The sequence below is a fragment of the Arvicola amphibius genome, chromosome 8 (genome assembly GCF_903992535.2).
Source record: "Arvicola amphibius chromosome 8, mArvAmp1.2, whole genome shotgun sequence".
NCBI lineage: Eukaryota > Metazoa > Chordata > Mammalia > Rodentia > Cricetidae > Arvicola > Arvicola amphibius.
Window position 1 is genome coordinate 119,856,235 of NC_052054.1, and position 24,784 is coordinate 119,881,018.

General features: G+C 43.2%; 1 protein-coding gene across 1 annotated transcript; it reads right to left on the bottom strand.

The window, feature by feature from the left end:
• Window positions 1-1,092: 1,092 nt before the first annotated feature.
• Atic (5-aminoimidazole-4-carboxamide ribonucleotide formyltransferase/IMP cyclohydrolase) lies at window positions 1,093-24,784 on the bottom strand. Its single transcript, XM_038340062.1, has 16 exons — window positions 24,666-24,784; window positions 24,322-24,448; window positions 21,454-21,530; window positions 19,924-19,990; window positions 16,791-16,879; window positions 16,273-16,424; window positions 15,840-15,996; window positions 12,054-12,179; window positions 10,905-11,012; window positions 10,082-10,167; window positions 8,924-9,013; window positions 7,163-7,291; window positions 5,345-5,437; window positions 3,253-3,435; window positions 2,475-2,630; window positions 1,093-1,913 (listed from the first exon to the last, which is right to left on the bottom strand). The coding sequence occupies exons 1-16, from the start codon at window positions 24,682-24,684 to the stop codon at window positions 1,794-1,796; spliced, it is 1,779 nt and encodes a 592-aa protein (XP_038195990.1). The 5' UTR covers window positions 24,685-24,784; the 3' UTR covers window positions 1,093-1,793.

Genomic DNA, 24,784 nt, shown 5'->3' on the forward strand with positions numbered 1-24,784 from the left:
CCCATAATCCCGACGTAAGAAAAAAAAATAATTTAAAATTGAACACAATACTTTCAAGTCAAAGGAGTCTGTGGAATCAACTGTGAAGTTGGGGATTCTCTTTTTAATTTTCTTTGAACAGTGTGACAAGGTCCAGATGGGCATCAATCAAGGGCTGGAATTTGTGGCCTATGGTATTATGGCAGGCAGGTTTTCTATTGGCCAACCATGCTTCTTATATACTGTTAAAACGGTTCTATGAAATATCCTGTTATTAAATACATTAAACTAATCCATTCTCCTAGCACTATTTTTATTTGCATTTCAGATTATGTGAAAGCTGGAATCCCATATCGCCCCCTCCCAGGTGTGTGGGCACAATAGTCTACTCACAAGGGTAGTGGTTAAAATTACATATGTAAGCTTAATGCGGCAGTATAGGGTTAAGCAGACAAATGGTTTCAATTACACTTTAATGTTCACTTTCAGTCAAGCTAAATAACTCGAGGGAGACAGCATGTTTAATAATTTATGAGCCAAAATCTGTACTCAATAATTATTGCTACAAAAAATTTTTAAAAATGCTGTGGCCAACAGTATGTGTCTGTGAGCTGGGAATTAAGAAGCTCCTCTGAGACTGAGACTATAGTTTCATGGTAGAACCCTTGCTTAGCATGAAGGCACTGTTTCTGATCCCTGGTACAGCAACAGATCAACAAAGCTCTTCGGATAGAGACCAGAGCAGAAAGACCCATCTCTAGGGAATCTCATTTGTAAGGCTGGCAGTTAGCATAAACAAGATCCTCGGGGATCCCTGCCCTGTGACTTAGCACAGAAGCCTCAGGAATTTAATAACTTAAGTCTGCTTTGTTTCAATGGGCTATTCCAAGAGCTGGAAGGTCAGTCAGCATACAACTGACTCACAATGATTACTATTTCTAAAAATGTCTGTAATGTAAACAGTGGCACACCCTTTAATCCCAGTGCTGGGAGACAGAGGCAGGCAGATCTCTAATTCTGAGACAAGCCTACTCTAGAGAACAAGTTCCAGGACAGCTAGAGCGACAGGAAAATACCGTCTCAAAAAACAAAAACAAAATAACAACCACCAAAAAAGCTTCTGCATTTTTTATTTAGGAAAGGAGTGGAAAGAAGGCAGGACTGAGGCTCCCTGACTGAAGGTTACAGCTGACCATAGGCATCTTCCAGGAGAACAGTCAAGACCACAGATCCAGTCATGACCTGCTAGGCACAGGGAGGCATTGTCACCTGCCCCCACCCCAAACATGCTCACTGTGAGTAAAAACTCTAAGAACATTGGGTCCATTTGTAGGTAACACAAGTTACTAAATCGCTAATACAGGTTTTAAACAGACCTGGAGAGAAGATCACGGGCGCCGAAATAAGGGCAACACTTCACCTAAGAGCAGTACCAGCATTATCCAGATCCCGCTAAGGATCAGTTCCCAGGCTGTTTGTCAAGGTGGCAAACAGTCAAGCTTCTCAGGGGCATGATGGAGAGCCCTGCAGAGAGCAATCCCCAGCGGGGATGTGTCATCATAAGGCAGCTTGGCTTCTATGACTTATAAAAGCTGAGCTCCAAGGAGGGATGCTTTTAGGTTCTGTACACACAAACCTCTGTATGTGGTGACTTGGGCTAGAAGTCTATACCTTTCAGATAAGACCCAAAGAATCTAAAACCATAGATCCAATTATTAAGATGCAAACGACCCATTGTTTATAAGAGGTACTTTTAAAATCCCACAGACTTATTTACTGCACATAAGCAAACTAGGAAATGACAGAAACTAAGATCAGTGGTGGAAGAGCCGGAGATCCGTGTGAGCCAAGACGATCCCCAGTTCATCGCATGCCTCGATCACAACCTTGTCTGCAGCAGATCCTGATGGCGCAACAATGTAGGCCACACCACTCTGCAGAGGAAAACCCCAAAACCAATGTTGATTTTCAAAACACAATGCCATGCATACCTAGCAAAAAACAAAATTCCTCTCTAAAAAGCATAAGCTAGGGATAGAAGAGATGGTTCAGCAGAGTACTCTTCAAAATAACAATCATCTGTAAAAATAATAATCATCTGTAACTACAGTTCCAAGGCTTCTTCAAGCAGGCACACACACATATATAAAGGCAGGCAAAACAATCACAATTATATATGATAAAATTTGATTATAAATAAAAACAAATATATCCTTTAAAAAAGCATAACTAACAATGACATATTCATACAAAGCATAAGAATTTGGGTTATGCCTATATCATACAGAAAAGTGAAATAATTCCCCATTTATATCAAATCAAGAGCTTTAATATGCAGCTCTAAGTAACTTAAAATATCAGAAGCACAACTTTTTTGTGGTGCTGGGACTAACCCTGGGACCAGGTGCTCTATGCTACACCCCCAGCCTCAAAGGCAGATGCCTGAAATGGCTTCTAAAATTCTGTGTCCCCAACGCACACTGATTCTCACTTACCCTTTTAGCTCGGTCTACATTATCCCTGAAAGGAAAGAAGGCATCGGAGCTGACAGAAACGTCTCTCAGTTTGTCGACCCATTCCTTTTTCTCTGCTTCAGTGAGTAACTCGGGGACTTCCTCGAACAGCGCCTTCCACTTCAGCAGGTCTTCTCCCTAGGGAGCCAGGGAGCAAGGTGAGCTCAGCATTACCATTAGCTGTGGTGGGAAGCACAATGACAGAATCCAATTGGGCATTTTCCTGTGACTGCTCACTAAATGATGACAAACTCAACATGCCTGTAATTCTGGCACTAGGAGCTGAGTTCCAGGTCAGCTTGCACTTCAGAGAAGACCTCATCTCAAACAAACAAAACTAAAAAAGACATAATAAGGAGATTGTGCCTTGAGAACATTCTTGTTGAAAACAGAAAAGGTACCAAGCCACACTAAGTTGCTACTGGCCTCTGTAAGTAAAAGAGAGCCCCTGGTGACCAGCTATCAGGACAATGACAGTTCAAGTCTAATACACAACATGGCCTCTGCTGACACCAGGAGATGGGTGGAGAACAGTCCTCGCAATGGCAATATTATAACCTGCAGGGGAAGCACAGGAGTACAAAACTAATCTAATATTCATAACCCAAGAAGCAGAGGCTTGTGGTTTCAGAAGGGTGCAACAGTACAGGTGACAACGATTTCAGACAATCCAGGATTTCTAGAAAGTCTTTCTGTAGTAATACCGTGAAAGTCTGTGAACGAACCCACACCACCCAGCAGGAACTCAATCAGCCCATACCTCACCAATGGTGTCTGTCACATACTGATCAATGGCATTAGAGATTTCCGCTCTCTTCACCCCGGTTTTAAACTTCATGGAAAGCACTCGTGGATGGTGTCGGAGCCACCACGAATTTGCCTTATCACCTGCAAGGCGTGTGCAGTGTATCCGAGACTGCTGTCCTGCTCCGATGCCGATAACCTAAGAACAGACACTTCCTTTAGTACGCTGGTAGTGAAACGCACACTCTGGACGGCTCTGCTGGCTCCAAGACCCAAGGACCAGTGTACACAGCCAGTCAAGATTTAGTGACTAGAAACAACAATTTTAATAGCTGCGTTCTACAAAAGTCCTGAAAGGCCCTTCTGAATCATATACTAGTATCTCTTTGGCCTAACAACCATCACAACTGTAACCTATGAGCTAAACATGTAAAACCACCAGAGGACACACTGGAGCATGCTGCTGAGGTTGTATTAAAATCAGACTCTTTCAAGTTAATGAAGACACTAGGGTTGCACAGGATCAATGCTGCAACCCATGGCTGGGATATATGGTTAAGAGGTGTTCACTACCAGAGCTAGCTAAATGGCTCAGCAGGCAAAGGCACCTGCCCTGCAAGACTGGCAACCCCAGTGTGAGCCCTGTCACGGAAGTACAGAACTCCTTATGCTGTCCTGAGATCTAACATGTGTCAGGGTATGTTTACAACCTTATATTCTACCCCCCATATCCTCCCTCTCCCCAAACAAAAATTTAAAAATTTATTAATAATGAATGCCCAATACTGATACAATTTAACCTTAACAATGGAGTTTTATGTTCCAATAAACCCACAGCAAGCTGAATATGTCTTAAGAAAATGTACTAAATTAATTTACATAACCAACACCACAGCTTAACACAGTCTATAGTCCTAGAACATGGCCTTTAGTTGAACAAAATCCAATCAAAATCTACTTTAGAACCAAGTAGTACCTGGGAGTGGTGGTACACGCCTTTAATCCTAGCACTTGGGAGGCAGAGGCAGGCCTCTATAAATTCAAGGCCATCCTGGTCCACAGAGTGAGTTACAAGTCCCACATAGTGGGGGCTCTGTCTCAAAAAGCAAAAACAAAATCAAACAAAATAAGCAAGTGGCAAATTGCCTCTTGCAGACCCATACTGTACTGAAAGCATAACAAATCTAAAGCTAAAACGCCCCAGTTTCAGTTACTTTAATTTAGGAGTGATCTGGGAGTGGAGAGATGGCTCAGCGGTCAAGAACACTGACTGCTTTTTCAGAGGACCTGGATTCAATTTCCAGCACCTACATGGCAGCTCACACCTGTCTGTAACTCCAGTTCCAGGGGACCCAATACCCCCTCAAAGACATGCATGCAGGCAAACACAAATGCACATAAAAGTAATTAATTAAAAAAAAAGTTGGGGGTGATCTATCTTGTCTGTAGCAGTGGCCACATAACCACATAATTAAAAAAAGAAAAGTACATTTAAAACCGATAAATTTCACTGTGTTCAAATTATTCTTTAAGAATCCAAGCATGAAGGATGCAGAGGCAAAGGGGAACCCTGAAGTCCAAAGTCTCAACACATGCAGGCTGCCCTTTCAACAAATTCTTAAAACAAAACCCAGGAGGCAGGGGCGTGGTGTGTGGCAGAGCAACTGTGACTCGGGTTTGACTCACAAGGCTACAGAAGACTAAATAAATAAAACATGTCAGAAATCCCTGCAGGCTGCACACACAGCCCAATGACTGGCAGCACAATTCTTTCCTTTCCCGTTCCTTGTCAAATGGAAATACTACCAGCGAGGGGCAGTGGGGATGGGTGTGTGCGTGTGTGGGTGTGTGAAGAAACAAGTTCCACAAATCCAAAATGAGCCAGCTCACTCTAAGCAAAAGTCAGTGTAACCAACTTTAGTACTGGCTCTGGCCTGCTGACTTAGTTCTCGTTAGTTTGAAGTCTACCGCGGTGCTGAGTAAACACTGACAAACCAGGAAGAGGATCTGGCAAGTCTTCTCTTTCAAGCACCTAGTACATGAGACGGATGGGCTTTGGGATACTGTACAACAACAGTGCCCGTGAGGTGGGCTGACAGCGTGGTTACCTGTCCATCCTTGGCATAGCACACGGAGTTGGACTGAGTGTACTTGACAGCAACAGTGGCTACAATGAGGTCTCTGAGGGCAGCCTCCGGCAGCTGAAACAAACAGGATGCTCAAGTCTCACCAGGCTTTTGAAACCTCATTAACTTTAAGCTACGGATACACCAGTGTAACAGACCTGTAGCACAGTCAGGTCCCTGAGACAGCCAGATGAATGAGTCATGCTTTACTAAAGACTGAAACACGCTAGCGCACCTGTGACTGACACAGTGCAGGATCCCATGTGTCACCCTCAAACTAATGGCAACTTTTCAGCAAATAGATGTGAAATATTGCATTTATTTTAAGAAGACTTTTTTTTTAACCAGAATATCTTTAATAACTGAAGATAAAAGACTTAGATTACATTTCATATGTTATGCACTACTGTGATTCACACAGCCAATGTATTCTGGAAAAGTCAAATTATATCATCTTTTTGCTTTGCTGAGAACATTTTAAGAAGCTATTTAAAAATATTCTGCAAACTCTAAGCCAACACTCAGCAGTGAGTCTGTAATAGCCCCAAATGTCACATCCTCTGATACAGATTAGAAAAGAGGACAATGATCCACGTGTGTATGCTAAGTAGATAAAGGGTACGGACTACCCAAAGAGAAAACACATGATGCCTGCAACCCCAGCAAACGGCACCCAGACGCTGATTCAGGAGCATCTGGGCTCCAAGACCTGCTAGACTAGAGTGAGAGAAAGAAGGACGAAGTTATAATGTTTATATAAAACTTAAAAATAACCAAAAAGGTAAGCTTGTCTTCACCCCAATTAGCTTCTTTAAAAGAGGAATAGAACGGAGAGTACAAAAGCGAGCTCACCAACTGCATGTGAACCTACACTTTTTAAACCCCAAAATTCAAAGTTTTAGAAGATTTTTAAAAGAATTAATTATTCCAGGGCATTAATCTATCCTTCATCTTTGTTTGCGCCCACAGAAAGCTAGCCTCTTAGAAGTCACCTTCATACAGCCCTGGCATTCTGAGTTAGATCAAAGGATATGAGAAATGCCGGTGCGGGGATGTGAGGCACCTCAGCCAGCTAAAGCACCATTTTTGTGGAAAAGGATAAGGCTTTTAGTGTGTGCAGCTTCCCCTGCCCAGCAATCAAGGCCAGACCAGTCTCAGACCCTACTTTCCACTCCTGCTACAATGACCTGCTCGTGACAAGAGCAGCGTTTCTGCAGAAGCAGAGAGGTGGCTACAGCAACTGCTGATGGGCAGAGCCACAAAAACACCACACACACGCACCTCTCATCCATTTCCCTAGTTTGTAACTTTAGACAGATTTAACTATGCTCTGTCCCAATTCTGTAAGTTTTGAATACAGAGCACAGTCCTCTCCTATAACATACTGGGATTGAATAAAATGCTCTCCCCAGGTCATCATTATCCCAAAATTAGACCTCTTCTACAGGGTGACAAAAACAGAACAAAAACATTCTTCACATTAAAAACAATTATCAAGCACTGAAAAAGGAAACAACCTAAATACCACTGTGGCACAGACCTACTTGGGTAGTCATGTGGCTTTTCACTGATATACAGAAAAACATCTGTAACCTAATGCATGCAGCGAGGGACGACACAATCCCACTTAGGTATGACTGAAGACACTTATTTCTATGTGTGTACATACCTGACAACTCAAAGATGAGCGAGCTGCGTGCATATTTACCAATTACAAATACGACCCTTAATAAATGATAAGCTTATATATACCAGAGATAGACATGCTATTACATTTCGTTTAGATATTGTAAAACTTACATCTTTATTCTTGGTGACAATATTGCTAAATAATGACTTGTCAATGACACCATTATTTCTCTTTTGGCTTAAACGAAGACCAAAGAGTGTTCGAACTTCATTTTCATCCGGTTTGTAGGACTGGTCCATCTAGGGCACAAATTATAAAAGTTACAAGTACATCCACAGCCTCAAATTTTTCACATAAAAATTTTCATTCTTGCTGGGCATGGTGGTGTATGCCTGTAATCCCAGTAACTGGAAGGATGAGGCAGGAGGACTTCAGGTTAGAGGCCAGCCTGGGTCACAGGAAGTTCCAGGACAGCCTGAGCCACACAGCCAAACCATGTCTCAGAAAACAGGACCAAACACTAACAAAAGAAAGACTTCATTCTTACGACTCCATTTTCTTAACATGAACATGTGTGATGACATCATTTAGCATGGATATAATACAATGGCAAGGCACCAAAGCCGCTGATCACCATGAGAACAGTTACAATAATTACAGGGTACCACTTCTTCAGTTCCTTTCTCACCAGAACAAGCTGAGGCACAAAATTTACATCCTATTTTCCCTTTCTTTCTAGAGCTGTCTTACAGAAATTTAGCTAATATTTGAATTACAAGTTAAAACAGGTTCTGGCCTGGTAGCACATGCTGGTCACCCCAGCTACCTGGGAGGGCTGACTTAGGAGAACTGAAGGCCCAGGCCTGCCTTGGCTACAAAGTGAGTCAGCTCAAGACTAGCCTGGGCAACTCGGCAAGACTTTATCTTGTGATAGGAACTGAAAAAGGCCGGGGAGGTGGCTCAGTGGTAGAGTTTCTAACATGCACAAAGAGCCCCTGCTTAATTTTCAGCACAGCAAAAACAGATGCAAATATAAAATAACACAAAGTGGGAAAAAACAAGAATTCTAGCTTGCATCTGAAAAATACTCCCCCATGAAGAGAATCACTCTGTGAATGTGAGACGCTACTTTCATCTAACTGAGCAGATAGGAACTTTAAAACACCATGCCCAAGACGACACTCAGGCTGCTGTCCACTTTTTTCAGGGACAGCACGACATCTCCAATACACAGTCTGTGTACCAGCTCTATTATATATAGGTATTAGACAACCTACAAGGGTGTGAAGCAGGGTACACAAGTAAGAAGCAAAAAGAAGCCAGGCATGATGGCACACTTCCTTTAATCCCAGCACTTGAGAGGCAGAGGAAGGCTGATCTCCTTAAACTGGAGGTCAGTCTGGTCTACAGAGTGATTTCCAGGACAGTCAGGGCTGTTTACACAGAGAAACCCTGTCTCAACCCCCACCCCTCAATACACACACAAAAAAATGCAAAGAATCTTGGACCCTGCAAACCACCTGTAATTAAAAAGTTACTAAGATTAACAACAAAAGTATCTGGTAGGGTGTGGTGGCAACGCCTTTAATCTTATCTCTGGGAGGCAGAGGCAGGTGTATCTCTGAGTTCTCAGCCAGCTGAAGGATACACAGTGAACCCTGTTTCATAAAGAGTAAGAATAGAGGAGTCTGACGTGCTGCTCTTAGTGTCTAATCCCAGCACTTGGAAAGCTGTGAGCTCGAGGTCATCTTGAGCTCCACAGCACAACCTAAACTCGGGAGGAAAAACGACAAGGGGAGAAAGGATAGAGACAAGGACACCAAAGAGGGATAAGTGGGAAAACTGTCTCTGTAAGAAAGGGATCCACCGTGGAAAGGGCACAAAGTGAAACTGAAGACTAAATTGCCACCGCAATTAGGAACTGCCCTGACCTGAAGAACGCAGTAGTTCCCATTTTTCTTTTTAGAAAGTATTTTCAAGGCTTCCTCTTCATATCCTGGGGCAACAATACCATCTGAAACCTGTAAGTACATTAGATGTAATTTTATTTTTAGAAATCAGAGAACTCTTTAAGATAAAGCAACACTTAGCTTTTCTACATAATATACCAGAGCTATGAAGAGAATTATTCTTCAGGGCTGACTATGTTTTATGTGGTTAATCTTAGTTTTAACTAAGAACAAATGGATGATTCACTTTAATACACGAGCCTCCAGGAAGAAAAGCCCATTCTTATGCTAGTCTCTTCATGAAGGGGGCTTGAGGCCCGCACCAGAGGGATCATGCTCCAGCCTAGCTCAAGAGAGCACAAAACAAGGGGATGAGATCCCAGGTCCGTAATCTTGCAACTAGAGACAGAGATGTCTCAGTGTCGCCATGAACTGTGAGTAGCAAGCCAGCCCAGCATGGCTGGGAAGGTTTAGGGTTAGAAAGAATCCCTAAAGTAGCTAAGCACCGCCATACCACAGTCCCCCCCTCCCACCACCACTGTCTTTGATTTCCTCTTCTGGTTCTGCCTCCCAGCACTAATAGTGGGACGCAAACCTGGTACTAATGATAAGGGTCAGTTCATCAACATGCTCTGCCCTAGTCGTTCAGATCTCAAGGGTCTGTGGCAAGGTCCATTATCTCATTATGCAAGATGGCGCTGCCTTCAGAACACTTAAAGTGTTTGCACTTTAACACTAAAATGCACCCAGCAGCTGGGCGGTAGTAGTGGTCACTTTTAATCCCAACACCCGGGAGGCAGAGGCAGATGGATCTCTGTGAGTTCAAAGCCATCCTGGTCTACAGATTGCAAGATTGTTACACAGAGAAATCCTGTTTTGATCCCGTGGGAAGGGGAATACATACCCAGCAGAGAATTTAAAAGAACTAAACATATAATGAAAACCCCATCAAGATAAACATCTACCTGGAACCTTAAATCTCAAAATTAACAACAAAACGTCAAGGATTTGTGGTCCCCGTATAAACTCAGTATCCTACATGCTAAAGAGCTGGTGCAATCACTGTAGGCTAGTTTCAGTGAAGACTAGGAACAAGTTATTCAGTTACATATGGATCAAAATACTTGAACCTCTACTCACTTCTCTGGAGATAATTTTTGCAGTAGGGACATCACAGACATCAGACAATGCAATAAAATCACCAAATGAAGACATTCTATCAGCTCCTGTAAGTGAAAGTTAAGGGATTTCTTGCATTAAAAAAATCCGTGTGATCAAATCCAGTATTTCCTCTCTGATCCCTTTCAGGTTCATAAACATGTTGGTCTGTGGCATGTGCCTGCCCAACTCTGCTACTTCGATGTGGGCATACTATATAATGTAGAAACAAAAGCTTACCTTATTACCCAGAGTTAATCTATCAGTCAAATAACCAGTGAGAAGGGATACCTTAGTTTTTACCTTCCGAATTAGCAATTGGCTGTAGGTCAGCATTAGCTAGTGAAGCGGGACAGGGCCTCCACCCCCACAGAGCGTGTCCACAGAAGCAGGAGGCCTCAGCACAAGGCACAGTTGCTGCCTTTGGCTGTAACTGATTAACTGCTGCCAGGGTCTTAAAATCCCTCAGGAACTCATATCTGCTGATCACTGTACCTAAGAGTCTGGTATTTCTGAGTATGTAAAAGGCAAGTGAAACCAAAACTTAGCAGTTACAATAAACATACAATTTTTTTCATAATAAAAATGTATTCAAAGACCTAATCAAAAATAAAATGTACCAATCTCATTGTTTCCATTACATTAAAATACTAACATGCACTTTTTAAAATATACTCAGCTTAAGTATTAATTAAAATCAAAGAAAGACAAATCTAAATCCTGTGATACAAGTTATAAGCAATACTATCTTATTCTGTTAAGGATAAAGCATTGCTCTCTCCTCTGACAAAATCTCTCTTCTGACCTCTTGCTCTTGCATATGCAGTGGCCATAGGCGTGAGAGTTGGATAGAGGTCATGGACCATGCAGACTCTTGCTTCATCCTCACTAAGTGGAGTCCCAACAGCAGCGCCTGGCAAAGAAAGAAGATAGAGTCAGCAACAGCAAAGGCACCAGCTAAGCACCCACACCCCACCAAGAAGAAGCAATGATCGAGCACCCCCACCCCACCACGTACACACACAATTTCTTAAAAAGCCATAAAATAATAACCTAAAACTTCGAATTGCTACTTTTCAAATCTGACACCAAAATATTTTTTTCAAGAGTTGGAAGTGTATCTTAGTGGCAAAACATGTACAAGACCAGGGTTTCAATGCCCGGTGCCACAAAATAAAAAAAAGGAAACAAAACAAAATTTAAAAATTGACATTTTTCAAAGACCTAGCCTGTATTTTTCAAACACCTATGGAGTATATTTTCTAGTACTTGTGCCAAAGTAAACAAAAATGACTGAGCGAGGTAATTAAACACCAAGCATACAGTGTAGGGTCAGGGTCAGGGTCAGGGTGACTTTCTCTCTGGCCTCTGAAAGCAGAGCCACGAAGCCTGACCACACTGGCATGTGCATGTGCAGGAAGCTGGACCACTGCATTCCTGATTCTGTGCTGCTTGGTGTCACATACCACTTACTTCTTCCTCGCTCACTTCACTTTAGCACCCAGTAAATATTAGGAACAATTATGTGCTGGACTGCAAACAGACCCTGCGACAACATGGACAACCACATCATAGAATTAAGGACTTGAGGGTAGAAACAAAGGACTATCTCATTCAATAAAAACAGGAACAGTCTCTTTGTTTGCTAAGGTACACTTCCAACACAGAGAGGCACTTAGCTGGTTCTATCACATTATGTCACATTTTTATTTCTAAACTTTCAGAACAACACTGCAAGAGCCAACAGTGCAGTGTCTCTATCTCCTAACAAGGTCATATAATTACATGTGCTTATTTACTATGTTACCAAATTGTGTATAGCTATATTGACACTATTACCTACAGACGTCCCAGATTATATAACTGGCACCAGAACTTACCATAATCTGAAAAACTGGAGAGAAACAACAAAAATGTCCGAGCACTCTAGAGCGTGCTGGGGCAGGGCCCTCACCTGCTGGGCTGACATGCTTGAAAGAAGCCGCAGCCGGGATGCCCACTGCTTCCCTGAGTTCCTTCACCAGCTGCCAGGCATTCAAAGCATCACACAAGTTTATGAATCCAGGGGCTCCGTTGAGGACTACAACAAACATACACACATTAACAAGCAGGTTCGATAGGTCTTATGTATGTACATTCCTTAAAAAAAAAAAAAAAAAAAAAAACCATGCCTAGCCTATACAACTTGAATGTGATTTTAGCCAAAAGGCTGAGAACCGAGAGTCTACAAGGCCCAGATGGAAACAGAAGAAGGTGGATCTCTCTGAGTTCGAGGCCAGCCTAGTCTACATAGTGAGTTCCAGGACAGCCAGGGCTACATAGTTAAGACCCTGTCTCAAGAACCATCCCCATACCTCAAAAAGAAAAAGGAAACAAGAAGCAAATAGATATCTAAAGCATAGCAGTAACCCAATTTCAAAAGGAGCGTAACTACGCTTAGGTCACCTTCAAAGACTTGCACCCCAACCCCGACCCCACCCCTGCAACTGCAGACTAGAAATAAATAGTAATAGAGACTTGGCAACAATGCCAAAACCAGACATTTACTAAATTCATGCGAATAAGAGTATATATTTATGGAAACTACAGTGACGGTATATATCACAAGTCAGAAACCTTTTCAACTAAAACAAACAAAAACCCCAGACCAACAACTATGGTACAAGTTAAAGTGCTCTGGAAGGCAGGAGACCGAAAGAAATAGTGGAGTTTTCATCCTCTAGAGCAATGCGAAAGCCGCGGGCTGGGCAGGGGGTCCTGGCCTTTAATCCCAGCATTCACTAGGCAGAGGTATGTAGATCTCTCCAAGTTCGAAGCCAGCCTAAGATACTGCAACTGCAGCAGTGCAGAATGGTGCAACCCCAGCACTCTCTGGGACCTTGTCTCAAGACAAGTTTCCCCAAACAAAAGAAAACTACACCATGTCCTCATGGAGCTTAGATGATAGGCACAGAAGAAACAAACTCAGTGATAAGAAATAAACTGTAACATGAGACCCCTTATAAGGCGCACAGCAAGCAAAGCAGAAGAGAGACTGTGATCTCAGATCCCATCCCCAGCTCCCACCTTCGTGGATAGCTTAGCGGATACTGGGAGGTCAGTGGGGGAATGCTTGAGTGTAAACACTTCCCAGAACACTAGCTCCCCTTCACTTATATTCTCAGAGGCACTAATAACTGGTTAGACATAACAGAGAGCTACAGAGAAATGTTTCAAGTTGCTTCATCTATTAGGCAGAAGAAACAAACAGGCATCATCTCACTTCCAGCTGGAGGAAAGCAGTCAGTCACACCAACGCCGGCCACTGTACTGCACACCTACAAGAGGAGCACTCAAGAGGAAGGAGAAGTGTCACTAGCTTGAGGACAGCCTGGTGAGTTCCAGGCTAGCCATGAATACATAAGGAGATGTCTCAAAACTAAAGAAAAACAAAGCAAAAGACAAAAATCAAATACACACACAATTCCATCTTTATTCTTTGCTTCAGCTTTGTTCTAGACAAACAGGCATGTACACTGTGATTATATCACTGTCAAATAAAAAGGCAGCATACTTTTTTTTTCTGCCGTAAGTATGTGTTTGGGAGAAATCCTGTGAATGAATCTCTCGCAAGAAGCTGCTGTTTGCATGCCCAGGACCTCCTCCGCCTCAAGTACTAACTATACTTTTACATTCTGGAAGAATGAAGTACCCATGCAAACACATAAGGAACAATAAAGACTCACACAGCACAAATAAAAACCATTTTCACTGTGTAGGTTGGAACATAGAGCTTCTAGGAGTTTAGGTGACACTCCAGCCTTCGAATTTCTATAAAAACATAAAACACAGACTGTAAACGTAATACAGGTTTCTGTCAGGGGGTGTCACCCTAATGGGAGAACCAGTAAAGCTGGGTGAGGTGACAAAGGGAAAGAATCTGCTACTCTGATCTGAGGTGCTGAGATCTGAAAAAAGGCAGCCAGGACTGTAAAGGGCAGATGGGAGGCAGCCCGAGTGCAGGGGCCTGTCACCACCAAGACCCTAGCAGAGGCCACGCTGTGCTAGGAGCAAAGCTAGAGGTAAGGGAGTGGCGGAGTGACACAGGATGCAGACCTCAGTCAGTGGGAATGAAGACTGGAAGGCAGGGCAAGAATTTTACAGAGCAAGGAAGGCCAAGGAAGGGTCGGTCATGTGCACACCATTAAGACTACTCTATTTTACAGAACTGAGGCGCATCAGTAGACAGCATAGTCTGAGAGACTCTGGGTGACTGAGGGACTCAGGTATCATTAGGTACAAGATGGAGCTGTGCAGAGCAGCAACAGAACGCAGAGCTCCCTGGATGGGAGGGGTACGAGGAGAGCTCTCTTCATCTTTCCTTAGGCTGTGACAGAAGAAGCCAACAAGAGGAACTGCTGCTTTTCAACAGGGAAACATGGGCCACAAAGTATGGCTTGCCTTGAGTGTGAATAAGCTGTCTGGAGTGTGTGCTGAAGCCTCCCAACAGTGCGCCTAGAGCTCGCTTCTGCCACTGCCCCACCACCACCCAGGGGAACAGGGCAAACTACCAAAAATCCCTCCATTAATTCTATAAAACTTCATGTAGCAATTTTTCTCTAGGTAAAACTCTCGGTTTTGGACACAGGTCTTTAAAAAAAGGGGGGGGGGGTGAAACAGTCGCTCCTACAGCAAACGTGGATAGTCATAGGAAGTCCCTGAAACTGACCAGATTTACCAGGCACCTATAGAAGCTGCAGGGACTACAGGGAGACTCAGACCAGCTGAGCTGCCTGGAAAGGACGTTCTCCAGCTGTTGAGCTGCCTGCAGACTGTGCAGTGTGCTCCAGGATTCTAGCTACTGTGAGCTGTCACCCATGCCAGGGTGGGCTTTCACTGTCATTTCTGCGGCTATAAATAACCTCTCACCAATATTCTTGCGAGTAATCAGTAGTTGACCAAGCTGGGCTTTGGTGGTACCTGTATATTGGTCTGTTACTGGTTCCCTATCTGGATTGAGTACACATGCTGACATTTCCCCAGGAACAGTGTTACACAACACAAACCCACAGTTCTGATTCTCAGTTCAAGGAATTATCCTTCACTGTCATTTCTTTTTTTTAAATTAAAATTACTGACTATATTGCGTGTGCAAGTGTGTGGGGACGTAGAAGCCTAAGTGTGGTGCTAGAGGACAATTCCAACCCAGGACTACCTGCAGCCACCAGGCTAGTGTAACAAGTGCCTTTGCCCCTGAATGAGCACACTGGCCTCTCAATGCTATTTAAAGTCACACTTCTATTCTGGCCCACTACAGCTGGCCTTTTAAGCCATCAAGGAAATCACTTCTTGTAACATTTGCCAAACAGACAGTGGCTCCTGACCCACTGTAATACACAGGTTTTTCCTTGGTGCTTTCTCCACTGCTTGAACTACCAATTACAGAGGTGCCACAGGATTGCTCTGGTGGGCCCTCTTTTGGGAAATCCCAGAAGTCCCACCTGATCTCAAGTCTTCCAAAACATCAATGTCCCCAAAACTGTATCTCTACTTAGCTTTGTGTTATCAGCCAGGACCTGTTGTTTGCCAGACAGTGCAAGAAGTGCCATTCTGAAACCTCGTGTGCACAGTCCAACTGGAGCCTCGATTTTGGATGGTTATAAAATGAGGTTTTTAGTTTATATTCTGAATGGGAGGAACTTCAGACACAACACGGAGAAAACCAGGTGTCTAGACGCAGCACACACTCCTTATACTTTACCTGTGATGGGAAGCTTGGGTTTCAGTGTATACAGCTGGGCAGGAGTTTGATGGGGGTTCATCCCATACCGCAAGGGCATCTGGGAAATTCCTTTACTGTACTGCTTTCTGAAGTAATCTGAAATTGCTTCATCATATTGTGCAGTATGAGTGAATGCCTATAAAAAGTTGCATTTCGTGAGCTATTAGGAACACTTTCCAAGGACTCTTTTAGATACATAGCCTTACACCCACACCCACAACCCACCCCAAATAAACCTAAATAGTACAGCTAACCTTTCTGCCTTTGAATTTGACAGAGCACTCCTAATTTTTGACCTCTCTGTGTTTAACAAAAGGACCGAAGTCCCAGGCAGAGTGCAGAAAGCTGACATTTAGAACTGCACACGGGTAAGATGGACATCACTCAACAGGATTACAGAAACGCACCCCACCTTCAAGGCCAAGTGGCGCCTGGTCTCCAGGGAGGTGTCCTTACTGTCAGAGCCCTGCATCTCTGCAGCCACTGCCACATAGTCCTCTGGTTCACACACGACTGTCACTCGAGCATGGTTTTTGGCTGCAGCTCTCAGCAGGGTCACTCCGCCTTTGAAGAACAAAATACATTATTTTCTTCAGCATTTGCTTTCAGTTCATGAGCTCTCCAGTCACTGGGCACAAGACCTTAATTTCTGACTTAAAAAATAGGGGAAAATAGCCCATGTGAATAATAATTAGTTTATAGTTTAATATTTTCTAAGCCAGATGGGGTGACACACCATCTGAGAATCTGTGCACTTTGAAGGCTGAGGCAGGAGGATCACAAGTTAAGAGGCCAGCTTGGGCAACACAGCAAATCCCTGTCTCAACATGAAACAAAACCATGAATACTCAATAATGGAAAGAAAAACAAAGTCTCAAAGAGAATTTAACCTCCACCCTCTTCAGTGCTGAAAGGTTTATCTAGACTTACCAATGTCAATCTGCTCAACAGCTGCCTCGACAGTTACATCCGGAGAAGCCACCGTCTTCACGAAGGGGTACAGGTTACAGGCAACGACCCTGACAACCAAGGAGAGCTAGCTGTCACTGGGAAGTTCAAGCTTTGTCACTTACAGCTTGCTAGGAATAAAGCAAGTTACTAAAAACGTGATCAAACCCCATGAAGATCTAAAACATAAACCGTAAGCCTGACATTTTCAGATTCCTTCTTAAAGACTGACTTTATGTTTACAAGGATTTGTTTGCATGCGTTTATGTACTCATCATACATGCAGTGCCCGTGGAGGTCACTGGACATCGGACCCCCAAGAACTAGTCACAAATTGTTGTAGGGACCACGTGGGTACTGGAACCCAAGCTTGGGTCCTCTACAAGAACAGCAAGTGCTCTTAACCACTGAGCCCCTGTCCAGCCCCAACATCTTGAAACCCTTAGAAGTTATATAGAAAAGAGGTCTGGAGGCTCTACACTTGCAGAACATAGAATCAGCACATGCTCTGGACAGGGTTAATGTTGTCCAGACCAGCCTGCAAGCTTGATGCAAATTTCAAAATTTGTTTTTTGGCTGGGAATGATAGTAATTACAACACTCAGAAGATAATAGTTTTAGGTCACCCTGGGTGCATAGTTAAACTCCCACCTCAAAACAAAACATTTTAAGAATCAAAATTCTAAGAGTACAGAAAACCTCACTTTAGACTGTGATGTCTACCTAGGACATTCACATTTACACCATTTCCCCAGCAGACTGTGTACACGATGCAAACACTTCAGCATTCAAAGGGTACATTTTGCTTCAGAGTGGTCCTAGGTGTGGTCTAACATGAAGGTCAAACACACAGTGGTCCACCTCAGGACCGCAGTACAAGCCAAGCTCATGAAGACCAATGGAAGGAGAACTTCCCAGTTCACTGATCAGGACTGTTGGCAGGGCCCATAGGTATGGGTGCATTTGGAACTTACTTCTGTTCCTTCAAGGTGAGTGTCAAGAGTTCTGCTCTCTCAAGGTTATTGTCAACAGGTGTGACTAATATCCAGACCTGGTATTTTAGGTAGATTTAGAAGTAGATCTCTTTCTATCTCAAACAAAAGTCTGTTACAACTAGGTTCCTACTCCAATAGGGAGATAGGGTGTGAGTATTACTTGTCTTGTGGCAACAGAATGTTTAACTAAGAATGTAGCCCATAATCCTTCAACCAGTCTGTTCACTCCTTGTATCATGTGAATGCAGCTTTTTTTTTTTTTTTTTTTTTTTTTAAATCTTACTCCTACCTTTTGGGGTCAAGGCAGAGTTACCTTAGCACCTAAAAATTAATTAGGGGCTGGTAAGATGACTCAGTAAAATAGGTGCTTGCTGCCAAGACTATGACCTGAGTTTGATATCTAGAACCCACATGATAAGAGAGAATCAACTGCTGTGGGCGATCTTCAGAATACTACAAGCCACTACAGCATGTGTGCCTCATAAATAAATGAAGATCTTTAGAAAAATAAATTAATGTAAGGTTAACAGAAGACAAAAGCCACAAGATTACTTCAGGGCACAGAATGTTTAAAAAAATTCAACAACTATCTATAATTTTTTTTAAAAAAAGACATCAATAAATTCAGCATTGTAGAAAGACCTCAACATGATCTATCAGCCTTAATAAACGAGTCCAGGAAGGCCGCAGGTCTTATGATCAATATACAAAACTCAATTGTAATAATACACATTGGCAAACAACAATCAGGACAGGAAATTAAGAAAACAATGCAGTGAAGAGAGCACTAAAGCAAGTCAAAGACTGAAGAATACAATTACAAAAGTGCCAGACTGACATACTGTAAAGTACAAAACAATGTTGAAAGGAACTATAGAAAGGCAATGTTTCTCAAACAGGAAAGAAATCTCATATTTATAAGTTAGACTTTTGCTGTTGAGATGACAATAAGCCCCACATTCATCCACAGAACCGACAGACGTCCCACTGCCTTTCCTACAAGTGTTGCACAGCAACCCTAAACTCAAGGGAGAATGCAAGGGTCCCTTGAATGGCTCAAACAGAGCGGGAGGACCCACAGCTCTCTACTTCAGATTTTACTACAGATCTTCCATAGGAGTGTACACTGGCATAACCACAGACAGAGACCAAGGATGCCTGAACTTCGTAGAGGAAAGAACAGCCTTCAACAAATAATGCTGGGACAAGGGACAGTCCCAAATGCATCAAATTAGATCTCTGCTCACACCTCTCCATATATAAAAATTAACTCAATCAACAGGGCTGGGTGTAAAATGGCACACCTCTGTAATCCCAGCATTAGGTAGGTTAAGTTAGGAGAGGCTAGTCTCAATCACAGCTGAGATTCTGTCTAAATACAAACAAGCAAAACCTAGAATCAGACTCAACCACAAAATCAGAAGCAAAAAAAAAAAAAAAAAACCAAAAAACCCTCATCACCATAATGAAGTGTCTTAGGTATGACAGCAAAGGCACAAGGTCTAAAAGAAAGAAACTGGACATCAATAAAGCAATCAAAACTGTGATGGTCGAATGAGAGACATCACTGAGCAAGAAACAACCCACAGAACTGAAGAACCATGAGAACATGAGAAATAAGCAACCAAGTGAGACTGAACACCACTAAGGGCAGGGGGTGTTGGTGGGAGGTACAGATGTAGGGCGGGAGACAAGAGCGTTCTAACAATGAATATGGTGATGGTCTCACCACTTCTTTTGAATATACTTAAGACCATCGGATTGCTTAATCGGCTGAACTGTATAACACACAAACCAAACCTCAATAAAGCAACCGTGGATGTTTAAATCTTAACTTTTGAAAGGCAAAGATTGTGGGGCTAAGGTCTAATTCAGTGGTAGGATGTTTGCTTCAAATGCACAATAACAACAAACATAGGTTGTTTCAACTTAAATTATACAGTTTGGAAACATTAATTTAGTAAAATTAAAATGCTCATACATATGCAGACAATGCACAAAGTGTTTATACTGTGAGCACAGGAGAAGACCACTCACACAGTGAGGATAGGAGACATCAGGTTTAGCACTACTTATCTGAGTTCTTTAGCTCACTCAAAATTCAGCTTCAAACTTTTTACCTTATAAGGTTGAAATCAAGTCTGGCCATGTCAGCAGTATCTTCTGGAATATTCCGTGCCAAGATTCCTAATGTAATAAAGTGGAAGCACAGAGTAAAGTCAGAAACTCAGGTAGTTTACACTGTGTAGTCCCACCAGCCACAAGGTAAACCCTCTAGTATTCTTATTTTTTCTGAGACAGGGTCTCACTTGGTAGACCAGGCTGACCTCAAACTCAGAGATCCACTTACTTACCTCTGCCTCCCAAGCACTAGGATGAAAGGTGTGCACCCTACACCAAAGACAGGGCCTCACTTTATTGCCCAGGCTAGTCTTATACTCCTTGGATCAAATGACCCTCCCATCAGCCTTCTACTTATTACAGGCCTGTGCAAGTGTACCAACCACTTAATATTCTTAAAGAACATTACACATGGTAAAGAGTTTTGAAAGAAAATAGTAAGATACTTATCAAAAGACACCAGTCCAGTAGTCCAGGCCTGTAGTTCTAAGCAACCAGGTAAAGGCAGGAGGATAGTAGGTTTGATAGCAAGCCAGGGCTACACAGCAAGACCAAAGCAAACAACAACAGAACACCTGTTTTCTCAATACTTAAATCTCACCTGGTCTAGTGGCCCAAACCTGTGATCCCAGCACTGCGCCAAGAGCTCCAGACTAGCACAGCCTAGAGTGGAGTCTAGATTAGACTTGCCTCACAGTGATTGTCTCAAAAAACAAAAGAAACCTAATGCGTTTTCTTATGCAAAACAAACACAATTCCAAAGCCCAAGAAACTGTAAAAGAATTTTTACATAACCTCTGCCAGTCTTTCAAATCTACATTTCATAAGTAACAGCTCATAACTTGACTGGTAATCCTTAGCTTTTCAGCCCTTTTCCTGTTTCAGGTGTATTTATATGCACGATTGTTTGGCCTGTAGTATATGAATGCACACCACTCATGCTCCATACTCAAGGAGGTCAAAAGAAAGGAGTGGATTCTCTGAAACATTGGGGTTTTGAGCTGTCATGTAGGTGCCAGAAACTGAACCTGGGTCCTCTGCAAGAGCAGTCAGTGCTCAACTGCTAAGGCTGAGCCACACCTCCAGCACTAGCTCTGACCATTCTTCACAAGTTTTACCACAGCCTGCAAAGCAGAAATAGACTTCTTGCTGCTATTACTGTCTAGAGGGTTTTCTGTGCCAGACAAATGAACAAAGGTCGCATTCTTTTGAGAGCTAGTTACAGTCTAACAGTATATTCTAAGTCTGAACTAGTGCAGAGGTGTACAGTCAGACTGTGACACAGAAACACTGCCGTCCAGATTAGCTAAACTATTATTAGGTCAAGATCAACAGCAAGAGAGGAAAACAGTATGAACTTGTCCTGGAGTGAGGCCAGTTGCATTCACAAGGGATTCTTGAGCTATGGAATAAGAAGGCAAAGGTGACAGAACACACAACAAGAGAAGTACACTTATGACTTACTGCTTACACTCTTTGAAGCTACTAATTAAAATAGCTGTTATAAGGTGAAGGCGTCAATCACTTACCAGCATGGACAGCAGGATGCAAGGTTTTCACACGCCCCCCTAACATTTCAGGAAAACCTGTTAGCTCTGACACATCTCTGCAAACAGAGTAATGAAGTTACTAAATCATCATTTCCACTACTCCCCCACCAAGTCTACTACTAGACTCAGTCCGAAATCTCTCGCCCCAGTTCAACTTAAACAATGTATCAAACCTTTAATTTTTTTCACTATGCTAGATTTCAAAAATCTAATTTATTTTACAAAAAATGTTTTGTTTTCTGTATGTTATAGAGAATCAATTAGGTATTAAAGCACTGGCTTCACAATTTCCAGAGATATAAGTCAGTATCTTTAATCAAGAAATAAATTCAACTGAGAATCATTTATAGAGAATTTAGCAACAACAACAACATTAAAAACATCTTTGGACTTGAGGTATCGCTCAGTGTAGAAAGTCTGCCTCGAGTGCACAAAACCTGTATATACAAACAAAACCACACAGAAACCAAAAAGGAGAAAAACTAATTTAAATTGACAAGAGCAGGGACTATTGCTCCTGTAGCATTTGTCTTAGCTATGTGGGGCTCTGGGTTCAATTCTCAGTACTATGCACAGGGGGTGCGGAACTTAGTGGCTAATGGGGTGGAAGGTCTTCTCTGGGCATGGTCACAGCCCTGAAATCCCAGCACTCAGGAGCCTAAGGTCACAGGATCTGGACTTCTAGGCCAGTTGGGGCCACACTGTGAGCCAGTCTAAACTGGTTTCTGGTTCATCAAGAGACTTATCTCAAAAAATAAAAAAAAGGACAAGTACCTGCCTAGAACATCTATGAGTTCAATTCCCAGGCTCCGCGTGGTGGAGGCTTTAAGGTGTCCGCTCCCTGCCTGCCTGTGTCAACACTAAAATTATTTTATTTTCATTTTTTCGAGACAGGGTTTCTCTATAGCTTTGAAGCCTGTCCTGGAACTTGCTCTGCCTTGAACTCACAGAGATCCACCTGTCTCTGCCTCCCCAGGGCTGGGATTAAAAGTGTGCCCACCACCGCCTAGCTGCAATAAAACTTATTTTAAAATCTGGAGTCTAAATGTGGAGCCTGTAATCTGCTCACTGTTGTACCTCACTAATGACAATCCCATCTCTTTGCTGCACAGGCAGTCAACTTCCCAGGAGAAAATTTTGACCTCTTAGATAAAATGACCTTGGACAAGTTACTTCTTTGTACCTGTTTCAAATATGCACTCATCCAATAGGACAACCAAGAAAAGATAGGAGAACAATTGCATGAAGTAATAATGGAACTTGTCCACACTCCACTCAGAGAACTTGACTGAGCCAGGCTCTAAATAAACCATCTGGGCCACACACACTCGCTCTTTGTAGGAAACACAATTATGTTCTCAATTTTTAAAACACACGCACAATCCAGCACTCACTAAGGAGGCTGAAGCAGAAGGATTACAAGTTCAAGACCAGCCTTGGCAACTCATAGACACCCTGGTTGTAAATTTAAAGTTTCTAAAGTAAGATGGGCAGTGGTGGCGCATGCCTTTAATCCCAGCAGAGTCAAAGGCCAGGCTGGCCTATAGAGCAAGTTCCAAGACAGGCTCCCCCGAAAAAAAAAAAAAAAAAAAAAAAAAACCACAAACAAAAAGTGAGCTAGGGATATGGCTCAGTAGCTGACAGGGCAAGACACTGAGGTCAATCCTCAATACCACCAAAAGAATAAGACAAGGGGCTGGAAAGATGGCTCAGTGGTTAAGAGCACTCACTGGCTGTTCTTCCAGGGGTCCTGAGTTCAATTCCCAGCAACCACATGGTAGCTCATAACCATCCATGAGACCTGGAGCCCTCTTCGGCCCTGCAGGTAAACATGCAGACAGAGCACTGTATACATAATAAATAAATAAATCTTAAAAAAAAAAAAGAAGAATCAAAAAGCTATGGCACACTGGGGGTAGGGCTTGGGCAGTGGCATGGAAACAGGAGTGACACATGAGGTCACTCCTTATACTTCAAAATTCTGATTCATCTGAATGCAACAGCAACAACGGTGGACATCAACTTGGCCCAAAGGACTCAACTGCACCTCGCAAGAACTTTATTGTCTGCTGTCCCTGGTGCTCTTGACTCTCATGAGAATCTCAAGAGACAAGATGCCAAAAGATTCTGAGGAAAACATGTATTTAATAAGCAAAAGCATTCTTGCAGTCTGAAGCAGTCAGATCTACAGGGGTTATGCATTGCTCACAGAGAAACATGTGAAGAGGTGGATAATAGATCCCTACAGAATTATCAATAGGCTGAGAATTGTTATGGCAACAGAGAGATCTTTTATTTTCTGTCGAAATTTATCCCAGTGGTTTATCTTTCCTCTGAACTTCCTATCCTGAGACTTTTTTTCCTTTTCTATCTTCCAGCCTTTCGGGATCATCTCCGGACACCTCTTGTCAATCAATCCCTTCCCACTTACCAGTCAGGTGATAAGGAGCTTGTGAGTGAGCCAATGACTTGTACTTTGAAGATGCTAAGGGAAGAGGCAGCTGTACCTCTTAACGAAGTTAAAGCCAGGCCTTGGAAACTGAGAATTTGTGTTTGTTCTGCATAACAAATGGTCCAGCTAACTTAATTTGCTTGCCAACAGTGGCTGAGTGTTAGGGTTCTAAAACCATCAAATATCTCTAGTTCTAACCCAACTTCTACCCCTTACTGTTCGTTAGGATGTTACCTGGAGGTTCCTCTTCCACAGAGTAAGTAAGGTTGAGCCGGCCTCACAACGTTATTGGGAATAAAAGGTTATTTTTCTCAGTGTCTGATTGCATCTCTTCCGAGTTAACATGATCACGTTTTTCTCCCTGGACTTACCTTTAACACTACGTACTGCCTTACCTGACTGCCAGGCCAGCATCCCTGAGCGCTTTTGCCGTGCCTCCGGAAGCGACTAGACTCAAACCAAGAGATGCGAGGTTTCGGGCAAATTCCACTAGGCCAGTTTTGTCAGACACACTGAACAGAGCTGAAACAGAAGGCATTTCTCATTAATCGCGGGCTTTTGCACGGCGTTCTCCCGGGTCTGAGAAGGGGACCTGCGACTGCAGGCCCAGGCCCAGCACCGCGACACAGTAGGCAGGCCCGGCCCCGGGGCTTCCCCGGCTCGGCCAGCGGCGTGCTGCTCAGGCGGGTGGCCGGGCCTGGGGCAGGCGGGACCCGGCCATGCTCCGCGAGGGCCTCACCGAGCTGGCCTGGAGCCATGGCTGCTGCACTGGGTCGCGGAGTTAAGAAGACGGAAAGGCCACGTGCGTAGGCAAGCAGGCCGGACCCCGCGGGTTCGGGAAGCGATGGGCGGGGCGGG

Bases quoted from the DNA above. Each gene is read 5' to 3' on its own strand.
- Atic (XM_038340062.1), bottom strand. The intron at 11,013-12,053 runs GTGAGGGCCCTG...TTTCTTTGCCAG, and splicing joins CAAGCATGTCAGCCCAGCAG to GCGCTGCTGTTGGGACTCCA. The intron at 7,292-8,923 runs GTCAGGGCAGTT...TTTGTGCCCTAG, and splicing joins GGAACTACTGCGTTCTTCAG to ATGGACCAGTCCTACAAACC.